The sequence below is a fragment of the Agelaius phoeniceus genome, chromosome Z, assembly GCF_051311805.1.
Source record: "Agelaius phoeniceus isolate bAgePho1 chromosome Z, bAgePho1.hap1, whole genome shotgun sequence".
NCBI lineage: Eukaryota > Metazoa > Chordata > Aves > Passeriformes > Icteridae > Agelaius > Agelaius phoeniceus.
The window spans coordinates 66165387-66179981 of NC_135303.1; the positions used below are offsets into that span (position 1 = coordinate 66165387).

The 14595-nt window shown below is 41.7% G+C and overlaps 1 protein-coding gene across 3 annotated transcripts in view; it reads left to right on the forward strand.

Moving 5' to 3' along the window:
- Positions 1-11025: 11025 nt before the first annotated feature.
- BRD10 (bromodomain containing 10) overlaps positions 11026-14595 on the forward strand; it is a 49084-nt gene continuing 45514 nt past the window's right edge. The window contains exons 1-3 of one of the 3 annotated variants that reach the window (XM_077172058.1): positions 11026-11092; positions 11471-12036; positions 14316-14516. In XM_077172058.1, the coding sequence (XP_077028173.1) occupies positions 11081-11092; positions 11471-12036; positions 14316-14516 (779 nt within the window). In that variant the 5' untranslated portion in view covers positions 11026-11080. The other 2 variants (XM_077172057.1, XM_054651910.2) reach the window with 2 other exon arrangements.

Consider the following 14595-nt stretch of genomic DNA (forward strand, 5'->3'; position numbering starts at 1 on the left):
AGGTGGCTACCAGTCACATTGTGAATTACTTGTTTTGTGTACTCTAATTTTAATGATAGTTATTTTTGTTTCCCCTTCTGTTTCTGGCCTATTATGCTGTCTTTATCTCAGTGGGTGAATTTAATGGTTTTTCCCCCAGTTCTCTTACTTATCCTGGGGTGGCGACAGGGAAGTGAGCAAGTGTTTTGTATGGTGTTAGCTGCCTGCTGGGTTAAACCACAAGAGTCCATTTTGGCACTCAACCCATGGGTGTGAAAAGTTAAGATAACCACTGTTCTGACATGTTAAAACAAAATCGTTATAAGCAATTAGTTGCATTGGTTTAATAGTTACTGGCCACAATGTTGATTTAGTTGATCTCAATGTTGTTGTGTGTTCTCAGAGTTGCATTGGGTAACACCTTACTTGCTGTGTTCCGTGCTGTGTTATTTCTCAGCTCTGGGTTAGGGTTATGATGTTGTTGAGCCTTGTAACATGGGTTTTTGATATGATAAGATGCCTCTTGGCAGGACTGAGGCAGTGTGTACACCCAGCATCGCTGCTGCACCTGCACGGCAGGAGCTGCCTGTTGAGAATGACACATAACTACACCTCCAGGGGTCCATCCGTGGGAATGACACTCTCTGCCATCCTTCCCTTCTCCTCCAGGTGAGTTACATTACCTCTTGGAAAGTATCCCCAGGGTGTCCAAACCAGCACCTTTGCATTGCTATGACACATGAATATGTCTCAGATCTTGTGTAAGGTTATACAACTAGGTAAGAACATCACCCACAGGTCTGCCCTAAGGCTGGATAGTTATGAGTGGCAAGGAGTGTGGGATAGGATGAGCAAGTGCTTAGGGCAGTGGGCATCTCACAGTGTTTTAAGACTTCACCTCTAAAAAAGTGAGGAATGCAAAAAATTTATTAAAATATTTGGGCAAGATGAGCTGTCACCTGATAATTCCAGAGAGACACAAATCACTGCAATGTGCTGGGGCCTGGTCCAGGCTGACTGAGATCTGTTCAGCAGAGTTCAGTGCCTGCTGCAGGAGGGAAGGTCTCTGGAACTAGAAGCAAAGTGACAGAGTCCAAGGCTGAAACAGAAAACCAAACTGTGCCGGTCTTATCTGAGATTGTATGCAAGGAGAAATACTGGAAGAAGAAGTGTGTGGAAGTGGCTGACAGCTGGTCTGTGAGCTAGGAAGAGTGAGCTAGAAGAAGCTGGTAAGAGTTGTGTTTACCCCTGAAAGGAATTCTGCCAAGGTTGTTGACATGGAAACTAAGAAGAGGAAGATAAACAAAAGAAACCTGCAGTTGAATGTTAGTTGGAAACAGTGGTGTAGACTGCTCTGTAACAATGTGTTGATTTATTGTAACCAATGAAGAAGTATAACTTTGTTGGGAATATATAAAGGACAGCATGATGTTATAATAAAGAGAGACGCCTTTTGAAATTGTATAGTGTTCTTCTGTGTGTTGTGACTGTCTCAACAGCGACAGAAGTGGACACATTTAATAAGGAATAAAGCAGCTGCCTCTAAGAGGGATCAGGAAGCAGACTGCTCCAAGCAGGGTCATCACAAGGTAGCTGGGAAGATGGGTAGCTCAGTGGGCCTATGACACATTGACACATTGGGCCTTCGAAGAAGAGATGCAATGTACAAATGGGTTTTTGAATGGGGGATGGACTTATCATGGACATTATCCAATACCATGCACCATCTCTCCAGCTCTGAAGGTCTACTACAAGAGACGAAGCCCGAAGCTATGGATTAATTTTACTCCATTTTAGAGGGATGACCCATAGACTAAGGGAAAGGTATCTCTGTGTATGTATCAAAAGACAGGGAAGGATGCATTGGGAAGAGTGGAACCTGGGCATGACATAAATGATACAGAATAAAGGGTGGATATTGCTCTGGTTTTATTGGGGACAGAGTTAATTTTTGCCCTAGTCAGTATAGGACTGAGTGACAGATTGAGGATAAGAATAATGTTGATGACATACTGATGTTTTAGATTTTACTAAGCAGTGTTGACACAAACTGGAGGAATTTGCAGGTCTTCCCACTGCCACAGCTGTGAGGAATCTGGGGCACAATAAGCTGGAGGGGAAACAGGGAAGGGTGGTGGTGGAAAGTGGGCCCACAGCTGTTAGGTTACCTTCCAGATTAAACCACAATAAGAAGAAATGCAATGAAAAATTGATTATGTGGCAAAAACATTTTTATTTGTTTTAATACAGTTGTTCAGATGCTATACTGAGTCAAGCTGACCTTCCATCTTAACCTTTACAGTTTCTTTTAAACTTTTTTGTTTTATTGGTCCCATCAGCAATAACAGCACCAATAGTAGAAAAACCTAATGATGATTTTGTGCAGATCCTGATGAAAACTATCAAGTTACCATGTTAGAAGTGAAACAGAGGAGGACACTCATCTGGGTAACTCTGCACACTTCTCTTCTAGGTTGGCCACTGAGAAGAATTTTCCATTCTCTGTCTGTTTCCAACATTGCCTGCCCCGCTCCTACTTCCTGGCACCTATGTCTCCCTTTCTCTTGCTCAAACTCCCACTTTCTTTCTCTCTTTCTTTCTTTGCTTGCTTGCTTGCCTTTATTCTCCAAGCTCCACCATTAGAGTTAACGATTTTCATTGATTACAGACCCCCCTTAATAACTCTATGCCTACAGTTGCAACATTAGGTTCAGTCCATTACAGGACAGGCTTTCAAAATTATCTTCTAATTCAAATTAATATGTCATATTAAATTATCTTGAAAGGTAACAACCTCTAGAAAACAGTGATAGAGAGAAAAATATCAATGAAGTTATTGAAAAAATATTTTATGTGTAACTATTGGCATGGAAGTAGCGAGAAAAACAGCTGCCTACAACTGGTTTGTGTTTTTTGGCTTTAGAAATTCATCTGCAAAAAGTAAATATTTGCAGAAAAGAGAAGAAAGAAAAGTTTCCTGTTACCACATGCCACTGCATGAATAATTTTGAGCATACGGTAAATACTAGCTATTTTATCAGCCATTTAATTTGCCAAAAATTTGCAGGAGATCTAATTCAAAACCTCTCGGGCTGGAAAAACACCTGGAACATAGCCAATAGACTGTACTACACAAAATGATCAGATATGTATAATTTGTACTCCAGGGCATAGACAGATTTTCTGGGGAAAAGATCAATTGCAAGTAGTAATAGTGTGAAGAAAGCCTTTTCTAAACATTTTCAGTGAAGGCGATTGAAAACATTAAAATAGATTGTATGAGATAGGATGGAGATGTCAGCTCAAAAAAAGTTGCTCTAGTTCAGAGTACAGGGTTTCTATTCTAAAGTCCAGAATATATATTAACATTTGAATGAGAAGTTCTTGTTTTTCTTCACACTGAGGTCTTTCTCCCCTAAAGGTATAAAAAACCAACCCAAATATAGTTAGCAGTAATATATTTTCTAACTGAACAAAACTGACATGGTAATTTATTAATGCATTTTCTTGGAAACTGTTGGGTTTTTAGAATATTTTAAGAACATTGTAGAATAAGCATTTGACTTCCAACTTAATCTTGCTTCACATCCTGTTAACATGGCATGCTAAAGACATTTATATGACTAAACAGAGCCTACTGTAGCCTATCTATTGCTCCCAGTACTTCCAAACTGTCATTAAATAATTCTGTTTTATGTGCAGTGGAGACCTCTACTATTGAAAAGAGTGGGGACTTATTTAAACCTTCATGTGTTTCTGTTTACAGCAGAAGACTTATGACATAGTAAGGTCTATGATGACCACTGCTGAAAAATCTACACTTTTTTGGAAGTTTGTTCTTAAAAAGATACACACAAAAGGGAAAAGTGATGTGTATAAATGAAAACTATTTCTGCTCAGTGCTAAATTACTATTTTTTAACATTTCTCTAAGTCTAGAGTTCTTATACCAAATGTTACTGTAAATGTTTTTTACTCATTAAGGGTTAATTATTTTTGGTATTTCTTGGAATAAGAGAAGGATGATGCCTCTTGAACTCGAGATGGCAAAAGATGTCCTCTCATCACCTGCTAGGGAGCACACAGGACCACAAAAGGCATTCAGCAAAAGGTGTCCACTGGACAGTAATATATTGAAGACCTTCAGGGAGTGGCTGAGGTCACTTGGCTGAGGTCACTTGTTCTTCCCAGTCTGAAGGAGACTGAGGAGAGAACCTCATTGCAGTTACAACTTCCTCACAAGGGGAAGATGAGGGACGGGCACTGATCTCTTCACTACGACAGGACCAGTAACAAGATCCAAGGGAATGGCCTGAAGTTGTGTCAGGGGAAGTTTAGGCTGGATATCAGGAAAAGGTTCTTCACCCAGAGGGGTGAAGGGGTTGGGTATTGGACAAGGCTCCTCAGGAATGTGGTCACAGCATCAGCCTGACAGAACTCAAGAAGCTTTTGGACAATGCTCTCAGGCACATGATGTGGGTCTTGGTATGACTAGAGCCAGGAGTTGGACTGAATGATCCCTGTGGGTCCCATCCAACTCAGGATGGTCTATAATTCTAACACCCTGAGGTGCTGTAAGCCAGCAAATAGAAGAAAATATAGGGGCTGTCAGAATATCTTCTTGGATTACAGTGGTTTGTCTTTATTGCATGCAAATATTTTGTGGAGCCTCCATCCTTGAAGGTACTGAAAACCCAACTGAATGAGACCCTGAGAAAGCAGTTCTGTTTTCCCCCACTTTGAGCATGGAGGCATGGAGGCAACAGACACACAGAGATCTGTTTCAACATCCACTATACTGTGATTCTGTGAAATAAAAATTAAGAAAATATTATGGGGTTTTATTGATTAACTAATTACTTTGACTTTTATAAATCTCTTATTTTGAAACAATTATATTTTCTCTTTGAATGTATAATAAAACCAGATATGTAGAAGAGATGTGGCTGAATGAGACAAAAGACTGTTACATTTTAATCAAATTCTGCTGATAGATTCCTGTAACTTTTGCAACAACACTTCAGAACAAGAGTCGGTGTTTGTACAGACAATCCTTTTAATTTATGCTTTTCGGATATTGCCCAGTCTTTCCAATATTCCTCATTGATGGACAATAGCATATAAGAGTTGTCTTGAGGTGTGCTGTATGTGCAAGGTGTGTCTATATGTAAGGTGACTATGCGTTGCCACAGATTCTTTCACACCATCCACCAGGAACCGTGACATACAACACATACTCTAGAATTGTTGATGTCATGAACATATTTGGAGGAGTTCTCTTTTCCCCTGTCAGAAGTGGATGTTCATATCTGTGTGACTACAGTTTAGCCCTTGCCCTGATTTATCTTCTCTGATACTGTATAAGACAGTCTTTACAGTTAATTTTTATAGAAGAACTGAATGGGCAGTGAATGGAACAAATGTTTAAGTCATCCAAACATTGGCTCTCTGTGCATTTTAATCTCTGCACTAATCATTCTCAAAACCTCTCTTAGATATGAAAATTACATCTGTGTATTTTATCTCCACTCTCCAGCATTGGGAAGAGGAAATAATTGCCATTCCTATAATACCACAAGAATTTTTAAAAAGCCTCAGGTACGCAATTAGACACAATAAAGTATAATTGCAAAACCTTTCACATAAATAAATATTAGGTCTGTATGAAGCATTTTTTTGCCTTTCCTGTGTTGCACAATTACAGAGAGCAGAGTGAAAATAAACAGTGTTGGAGATTACTAAATTCCTGCTACTAGTTTTCTAAGGGACTAGGCATATTTCTGAGGCATATGTAGTTGTGTTGTCTGTCTGTCCTCTCCAGCCACTTTTTAATCTGCTGGATAATTTTGACTAAGTTTGGCAAGAGTGTGGAAGGAGGAAGCCTAGATGAAAAAAATACACATTTTTAAAGTTCTGTGAACATCAGCAGCTGAGCAGCAGGCGACTGACAAGCATTGCTAAATGAAATACTGCTGCCTGATCACATCAGTTATTCTTCCAGCTTGGCTAAGGACCTAGTTATCAGCCTCTACATACTGGATGTCCAGACGTCAGGTGTAAATGGCAAACAACAAGGGATCTGAACTCTGGAGTTTATTACTGAACCGAGAGATTAGATGTTTTACCCTACTTGATTATCTGGGAGAATCATTCCCTTGTCACATTTCCAGCTCTCAACCTGTGCCCTTTAAAGGAGGGTCTCTGCTGGTCATCTGGCATGGTTGGGCAGGAAATCATGTTGATCCTGCTGTGCCACTTCCTGCAGCAGCCATCTGTGTTAGGCATTAGTGGATGCTGGGCATCCTACAGCATTCATCTCCATACAGTTCTCATGCCATCTAGAATCAAGAAAGAACCATTTGAATGTGCTCAATTGCTTTATTCTTTCTCTAATTCTAAAAAGACATTGTGACAGAAATTTGGATCATATCATTTTATGTTAATTTAAAAAATACTTAGTCATGGTCTTTGTTGGAGAATGGATTTTTTATGCATTGTAACACATCATAAAATTTTAATTCTTCTTGAAGTTGCTAAGAATTACTTATTTTAAGCAGAACTGTACTTTTTCAGTACTACATGGTGCAGAAGCTTGAATGCAAAACAGCTTACAGCTCTGAGGACTCAAAAAAGGAGGAAAGTCTCTAAAGTGCAGAATTCAAAGACAGTTTAATTGTTTTCTGTCTGTTTGTATTCTAATTGTCAATGATGGTATCTCTGGTGCTAGAAAGTAGCACCATATCCCTAAAAGGGAGAAAGATGCAATTAAAGGTGGTGGAACATGAGAGACGATGAAAAAGATCAGCAGAATAACTCAGCTGAAACATTTCAGAGATTGATTATTTTCTTCACACTTCATACCCCCTGTTTCTTTGCCAAGAATTTTGTGCATCTCATAAAAGGAAACTTCAGGTGGCAGACCTGCAAACGGAAAGGACATTGTTAGCGTTTTCTGGAATTTGGTGTTCATTTTATTTACCATTACTTTATGTCAGCAGAAGGAACATGTAGCTACTTGAGCATGCAGTTTGAATGGCTCCAGTAGCAATGTTAATCCACTCTCCTCACAGAAGAGTTCAAGGACCCTTAATGTGGGCTATATTCTATGTCACCATGGAGGTCATCAGGAGCAGAAACCTGCACTTTGTACCCCTGGCTTTAATGTATGAAATAGAAGAAGCAGAATGAAGGAAAATGGGAGCCACTCAGTCACTATTTATGACACTGCTAGAAGAAGAAGTAAATTATACACTGAGTGAATGTGTATTATATAAAAAAAAGATTTTTTTTCTGACTTGTGAAGTGTAACCTAAAGTTGAAGGTGGAAGGTACTTTTTAATCCCCCTTTACTACTCCTGAAGCAGGGAATGTGATTTCAAGGTACAAGAATTCAGGCCTTCAGTCAATTTTACTTATCTTCCTAAGTATTCTAGCATTCTGTCCTGCTACTACAGAAACTATCCTTCTTTTTTCATTCTACATCCTGTCACAGGCAGCTCTGACCTGTTAGAAAACAACCCTTCAGTGCCCTAACATTAACATTATAATTCTGCCAGTCTAAACAATTCTTTGAGGTAATATCTTTTACAAAAATGCTATAGATCTCTTGTCTATAAGATAGAAAACTACTAGAGGGCCTTTGGATTTAAGAACTTTAGACTAAAATATTCTTTTTGTATATATTTTACACATTTTTTGAGAGTTGTACATAAATCTCTGAAAATGCACATATAAAATTTTGGTAAGTGTTAAAAATGGCCACAAGTAACTCAGGGATTTAAACTAGCTGAGGTTTGCTTAGCTATTCATCATCTTAGTCTATACAGTATTTGTAACTTCTTTGTAGTTTGATAACACTGATTTCAGATTGAAAGCAAATGTAAAGACAAAGTATCTGGTTAGGGCATATGATAAAAACTTATACTCAAATCAAAGTTTAGGAAGAGACTAATTATTTACATCATCATTGTGTCTCTGTAGAAGTCATGGATGTTTTCATGGTCAGGCTGTGATACTCTCTTTACTTTACATCCCCTGAATGTGACCTCCATGACATGCTGATGCTCTGTCACTCAAAATTTACATCAGACGTGAAGGATACTGGTCATCTCTGACAGTTGTCTCTTTTCCTTTGCTAGATCATCCTATCCTTTGCGAACTGTATGTGGAAGATTACTCTTTCCCAAGCATATCTCACATTTCTTTCTCATGGTGTATGCTTATCCACTTGACATTTGCACTGTTCTGTACACACCTAAGACACTGTGGGTAATATTATAATGACAAAATTTCTTGCTGTCTTTGTGATAATATCAAGGCAGAGGTGCTCACTTGGTGTAATATTCTTTGAAATTATCATGCATATCCAAACTTACATGATTAAAATGCATGCAAATCTCTATCACACCATTTTGCAAAAATTGTATATCCAATTCAGATGTATGGACAGAAACTGTAAGAATATTTATCAGCTCTATTTATTCTTTGAAAACTTTTGAGTTTTTTTAAATTGTTGGGGGGGTTGGGAGGGGTTTTGGGTTTTTTTTTTGTTTGTTTGTTTGTTTTTTGTCTTTTTGTTTTTTGGCTTTTTGGTTGTTTTTTGGTTTTGGTTGCTTTTTTGTTTTTTTTTTTTTTAATGATATGTGAGTCATAGCTCCTATTAACACTGAGTATATAAAACGAAACTCCATTATTACAAGTCTTCCAAAATGTTTGCTTCTGTGTCAGCAGTTCTACCCTGGTACATTGGTTACCTCAGATTTAAGGCAGGAATCACACATGGCATTTATTCAACAGTGCACTCGTGTGGCAAGGCTTGGGAAGTACATAGATAATCTATCACAGAACTTCTTGAATAAAATGTATTTTTCTTATTACATAAGAAAATACAAAAAAGTTCTTATAGATTGATACAATGATGTTTTGCACTCTAATCCTTTTTTAAAAATTATTTTTAGCCTACTTTGATTGCATACCTAGGAAAAATATCCTCTTTCAAATACTTTGGTGATACAAGTCAGAGCTCCCAATAAAGGATATTATCTTGTTTTGTCATATGCGGGCCATTCTTCACTGAAATTTAATTTCAGAGTGTTGACTCAATATCTTAATTTCTTTCATCACCATAAATTTCAATTTTTGACAGGAGATCTGAATATAGCTGAGATGTTATCACACCAAAATCTCTGAACACATTTTGTGGCTACTCAGCCTATGAATTTTATGCAGAATTATGACTACAAGTTCTTATATTCTTAAAGCAAGGCCACATATATAGCAAGAAGCAAAAATGTCTATTAAGTTACTGGGTATTGTTGCAGAGAGTATAAATGAGCCAGGACATGAGTGCTACAAGCCAGATATCCAACAAGCACAAAACTTCTAAAAGAGCTGCAGCCTCATCTAGTTTTATTTAATTTACACTAGAAATTCCCACTGTTACTTGAATGGTTGCTTTCCTCAGTTATGTTTTTCGTACAGTTGATTTAACCTCCACACATGTTGCTGGAATCCTTCCACCACTTGCCGCTCAGACTTTCAGCTTGGAGTGGGACTTAGACAAGAAGAACACTATTCCTGAGATCAGTTATTAAAGAAAATGCAACACAGCATTCCTTCTGTTTTGCAACAGGACATATTGGTCCTTATGGTCCCAGTACAAGAAAGGGATTCAGACTCTGCGAAGTATCATTTCAAATGCAATTTCTTAGAGTTAACATTATAAGGAAAGTGAGAACGGTTATCTTACAGCATTTCAGATTCCACAAACCATAAGCAGCACAGCACCAAATGGATCTGTAATGAGGGTGCATCATGAAGACTCTGTCTGTGGAAAGGCTATCCCATGATGGTCATTCAAGGTATAAGAGGATTTCCTTTAAAAATCCCAACTTTATTAATCCTTTCTACTGTCAGAGAGAATGTTTGCATAAGGATTTCTGGCTGCAGTTTTAGATAGAGGCAAGTTATAGAGATGCCACTACAGTGTGGGAGCTGCCCATGGCTCTCTAACAGAGTACTGCTTGATTTTATCCTGTAGGCATGCCATACACACAGCAGAACACAGACCTGAAGGCCATCCTGTATGTTGCTACACTTGGGTTAGCTATTGCATGGATCACTACAGTCTTAACGCACAATGATCCTTCCAAGCAATCCACCTTCATGCAGTGTGGAGGCATTTATTCCTATTAAGGGAACACCATTATGAGCAACGTCTGTCTCTGGAGTGATTTCTGAAGAACAAGAATGCCATTACAGAAGTAGAGGCAGAAGTAGAGAAGTAGAGTCCTGCTCCCTTACATTCATTCTCTTCCCCTCTATTCCCATCAGCAGGGTGCCCACAGCTTTTCATACAGTCCGGAATGTGAAGAGGACAAAACCAAAGACACGCACAGAGGTGTGTCTCCAAGTGCTTTGCAGTGCTGTGCAAACCATTACAACTGTGGGGCTCCCTGGGGTCCCTTAGGATCTCTTACAGGGGTGAGCAGGACTGCAGGAAACGTGAGGGCACACGTGAGAGCACTACAAGTGCACCCCAGGCTAGGACAGCGTCGTTAGTAGCAGCCTCCCCTCACAACGCAACAGCTCCTAAGGCAAGTCGGGCAGAACCGAGTGTAGAACTGAGTGCTTTTGTGAGCTGCTGCCTCGCTTCGGCGGCTGAACACTTGTGGCACACCTCTGACGGGAGACCCGTTAGGTGGCAGTTTTCTCTCAGCCGCCGCAGCACAGCAGCAGCACTCTGCGGGGCCCGGGCGCGCCACCGGTGCCGCCCGCGCCGCGGGGAGGCGCCAGGAGCAGCCCCGCCCCGCCCCTGAGGGGTTCGCTGCGAGGCTCCGCTCCCGCCCCGCCCCTGAGGGGTTCGCTGCGAGGCTCCGCCCCCGCCCCCCCGAGGGTGTTCGCTGCGAGGCTCCGCCCCCGCCCCCCCGAGGGTGTTCGTTGCGAGGCTCCGCCGCCGCCGCGAGGCCCCGCCCAGCCCCGCGCGCAGCAGCGGCCGCCCCTGAGTCGCGCCGCCGGCTCTGAGTGGGCGCCCTCTGATGACGTCACATCCCACCCGGCGCCCGCCACCACCGCAGGCGTACCGCCACCGGCCGGGCGCGCGCATGCGCGCTGGGGTGAGACGGTCCGCGTCCTTTCCCCGTCGGGGGGGGGGGGTACCCGTGCCCCCACCCTCCCCTTTGCTCGCGCTGCCGCGCGCGCCGCCCGTTACCCGACGGACGCCGCGCGGGGCCGGCACGCGCCGCCTGCCCGTCGGGAGCGCGCGCGCGGCGCGGAGGGAGGTCCCGGCCAGCCCGGCGAGAACGGCGCACGCGGGGGGCGGGATGCGCCGGTGCTGCCGGCGGCGGGGGGGGGAGAAGGGGGCGGGCCCCGAGGGCGAGGGCGCTGTCCCCGGGCGGGCGGGGCCGCGCGCTAGCCCAGCCGGTGCCTCTCCCCCGGCGGCCGCGTCCCGCCCCCCGGACCGGCGGGGCACTGAGCGGTGTCTGTGTGCGCAGGTGAGCCCGGTGCGGATGCGGCGGCCGAGCGAGGCGCAGCGCCGCGGTCCCCGGCAGGTGCCGGAAAACGAGCCTGGGGCGGGAGACATGGAATCCGACGGAGACCTCCCGGCGGATCGGCCCTCGGCCCCTCAGAGTGGGATGGAGGAGCCTGAGAAGGAGGCAGATGATGAGGGAGGGAACACTGCCCTGCAGCAGAGCCTGAATCCCGAGCTGCAGCAGGGGTACCGCATCCTGCGCGAGTTCCTGCTGGAGAAGTACCGGCCTCTGACGGCGCCGTTCCTGAAGCCCCTCGCGGATCAGGCATTTTTGGGGGAAGAAGGCTCTGGCTCCCTCTTGGGCCGTAAGAGCAGCCAGTCCTTGCAGCAGATGCCCGCTGGAATATGGCTATTGAAAATGGAAGAGAAATTTTCCAGTGGGCAGTACACAGGGATAGCAGACTTCGTGTGTGACTTCCGGCTGATGCTGGAGACTTGCTATCGGCTGCACGGTGTGGATCACTGGCTCTCCAAACAGGCCCAGAAGCTGGAGATGATGCTGGAACAGAAGTTGGCGCTGCTATCCCGGTAGGTGTAGGAAACTATAGGGGCCGTGCAGCGTGTTCTTTACATAAAGTAGAACAGGAGGGTGTGTTTCTTTAAATTCCGTTAAAGGAAAACAAGCGTCGAACAAAACCGCCCAACAGAAAGAACCCTGGAACTTTCAGTACTTTGATGAAGATTAACGTTTCCTGCTGGGAACTATTCAAATCTTAATTCAAAATGCTTTGGAATTCCAAACCTCAAAATGCCAAATAGAGCACAGCATTTCCTGACTAAGATTTTCCTTCTGAAAGAAGCCTTTTGTGAGCATGGAGGAACACTTGTCAAGATGTCAAATGCTTCTTTCTTTATTTTATTTTGTCGCAAAACTGCGTAAACTCTGTATGAATATTTAGCAATATTTAGCAATAATTTGAAATTGTTATTTTTACAATCTGTGAAATTTTTACCGCCCTTAAAATACGTAGGAATAAAATACTAAGCCGAAGTTACCTGCTTTGAAATGGTAATCATAATCATAAAATGAGAGACAATGCTTGCCATAGTATAGTCTTAAATGGCAAAATGGAAATCGCGGTAAGTTGAAATGTAAGTCCCGGGCAGGGACTGCTTTCTTTTCAGCCAAAGCAGCTAAAACACAGACAGCTCTCGAGATATATGGTAGAAAGCGCAATTTTAATCACAACTGAAGTACATGCTTTCTCTTGAACTGGTCATAGTTTAGTCATTATCAGAAAACCATGGTGGCCTCTTACAGTGAAAAGCCCACTGGTCTTCTGAATAACATAGTATTCTGGATGTTAAAAAAACCAAGAGGTGTTTTTGGTGAAGGATGAAGGTAAAGAAGGAACAGTGTTGGGAAATATGTAAAGCTCTGTGTGTCCATCAGCATTATGTTTGCTAGTGACATACATTGTGAACTGCGAGCTGATAAGAACGTTGTTCGTGTAGGAAGGACACTTCAGGAAAGTGGTGCAGAAGTCACCTGAAAGCAGAGTGAATGTATTCAGTGCTGCTGTAGCAACAGTATATTTGAAACTGTTTCTGTGTAACGGCAGTTTTGGGACAGTCTGATGGTAGAAAGGAAGGAGCTGAATGTAGTGGGGCATGAATGTTCCTAGTTTGCTAAAGTAAAACCTGATTTTAAAAAAGAATAAATTCCTGGCTTAATAGAGTTACAGCTGGCAGATAAATAACCAAATACAACTTGGAAGATTTTGTGTTGTCAAATAGCAATATAGGTATTTACTAAAAAATAAATTCAATTGCTTTTGTCTTTCTTCCATTTAATGGACAGTCTTTTTCAGATAAATATTAGGAAATATTGAACTGTCTAAAGATAATCTTGCCTCAGTATATAGTGAGTTTGTCTTGTATTAACTCTTCAGAGATTTGTAGAGATTTTTTCATTATGTCTATGTGCACTAGCTTAATAAAAGTTTCTAGGACCTCTAAGTATGAGGGATTACAGAACCTAGAAGTCTCAAAGTTCTTTTACAATTTTGAATTAGAAAAATTTGTTTGAAGTGTTTAACATAATTTTATTTGTAAAATGAAATTGAAGAGCTACTTCTTGCAACAGTCGTTCTTATGTTATTACAGAGTAGTGTTTAGGTCAATGATCCCCTTCAAGTGATTCAATGGAATCAATTAATAGTGGTTGTATAATTCCTGAATACTACAAGCCACAGAAAATTACCTTAGAATGGAGGTTCCTGTTGAATGGAGGTTGGATTTTTCTCCTCTGTCCCTCAAATGTTTTCACAGGTTGTGAAAAATTCATACAAGTTTTAATGGAGTCTTTTGAAACAACGTAAGAAAAAATGTAACTTTGCAGACAAATTTGTAGTGTTTTGTCTTTCAATTTTTGGAGTTTAAAATAGGAAGAAACTGGTGTTTAACGTATGCTTCCCCAGCCTAAACCAACTAATAGATCCCCAAACCTTTCCCCTAATAGACCCACCACCCTGCCCCCTATTTTTAGGTATCTGCTAAAAAGGATACTTTCTTATTATAGGTCTTGTGGAAGTCTTTTCTTTCCAAATACTTGTGGACTAAGATAGAGAATTCCATCTCCAAATAATATTTGGTAACTTGTGGTAAATATGCAGTTTTAACTGGTGTGAAAACATAGGTCATATTAATGTGTTTGGTTTAAAATTTTATAAAGGAATTCTCAAAATGGAAAAAATAACTGCTTTTATCTGAGTAAGCATGCTTGATCCATGGTTGGTAGGCTAGGTATTGAGGTGCCACTGGTACAGAAGTTCATAGTTGTGAATTGGCTTGCTTTTTTCTCCTAGGCATTTAAGAGAGAAAACATCATTAGCTGTAACATCTAGAGGATGCTATGGGCAGGAGGATGAAAAAACAACAGCATGCATTTCTACAAGACGACGTTCCACACCTCGCAATTTAGTAGGTTTGTCAACAGGCATGTTTGAGTCTGTGATGGTTCAGGTTCTAAGACAAGAGGAGCAACTGAGAGCAAAAGAGGAAAAGAGGTAATAAGAAAAATTATTTAGTTTTAGTTTTAAATAGTTGTCTTCCTAGTTTTCTAAAGAGGTTAGCTCCTTATGGCTT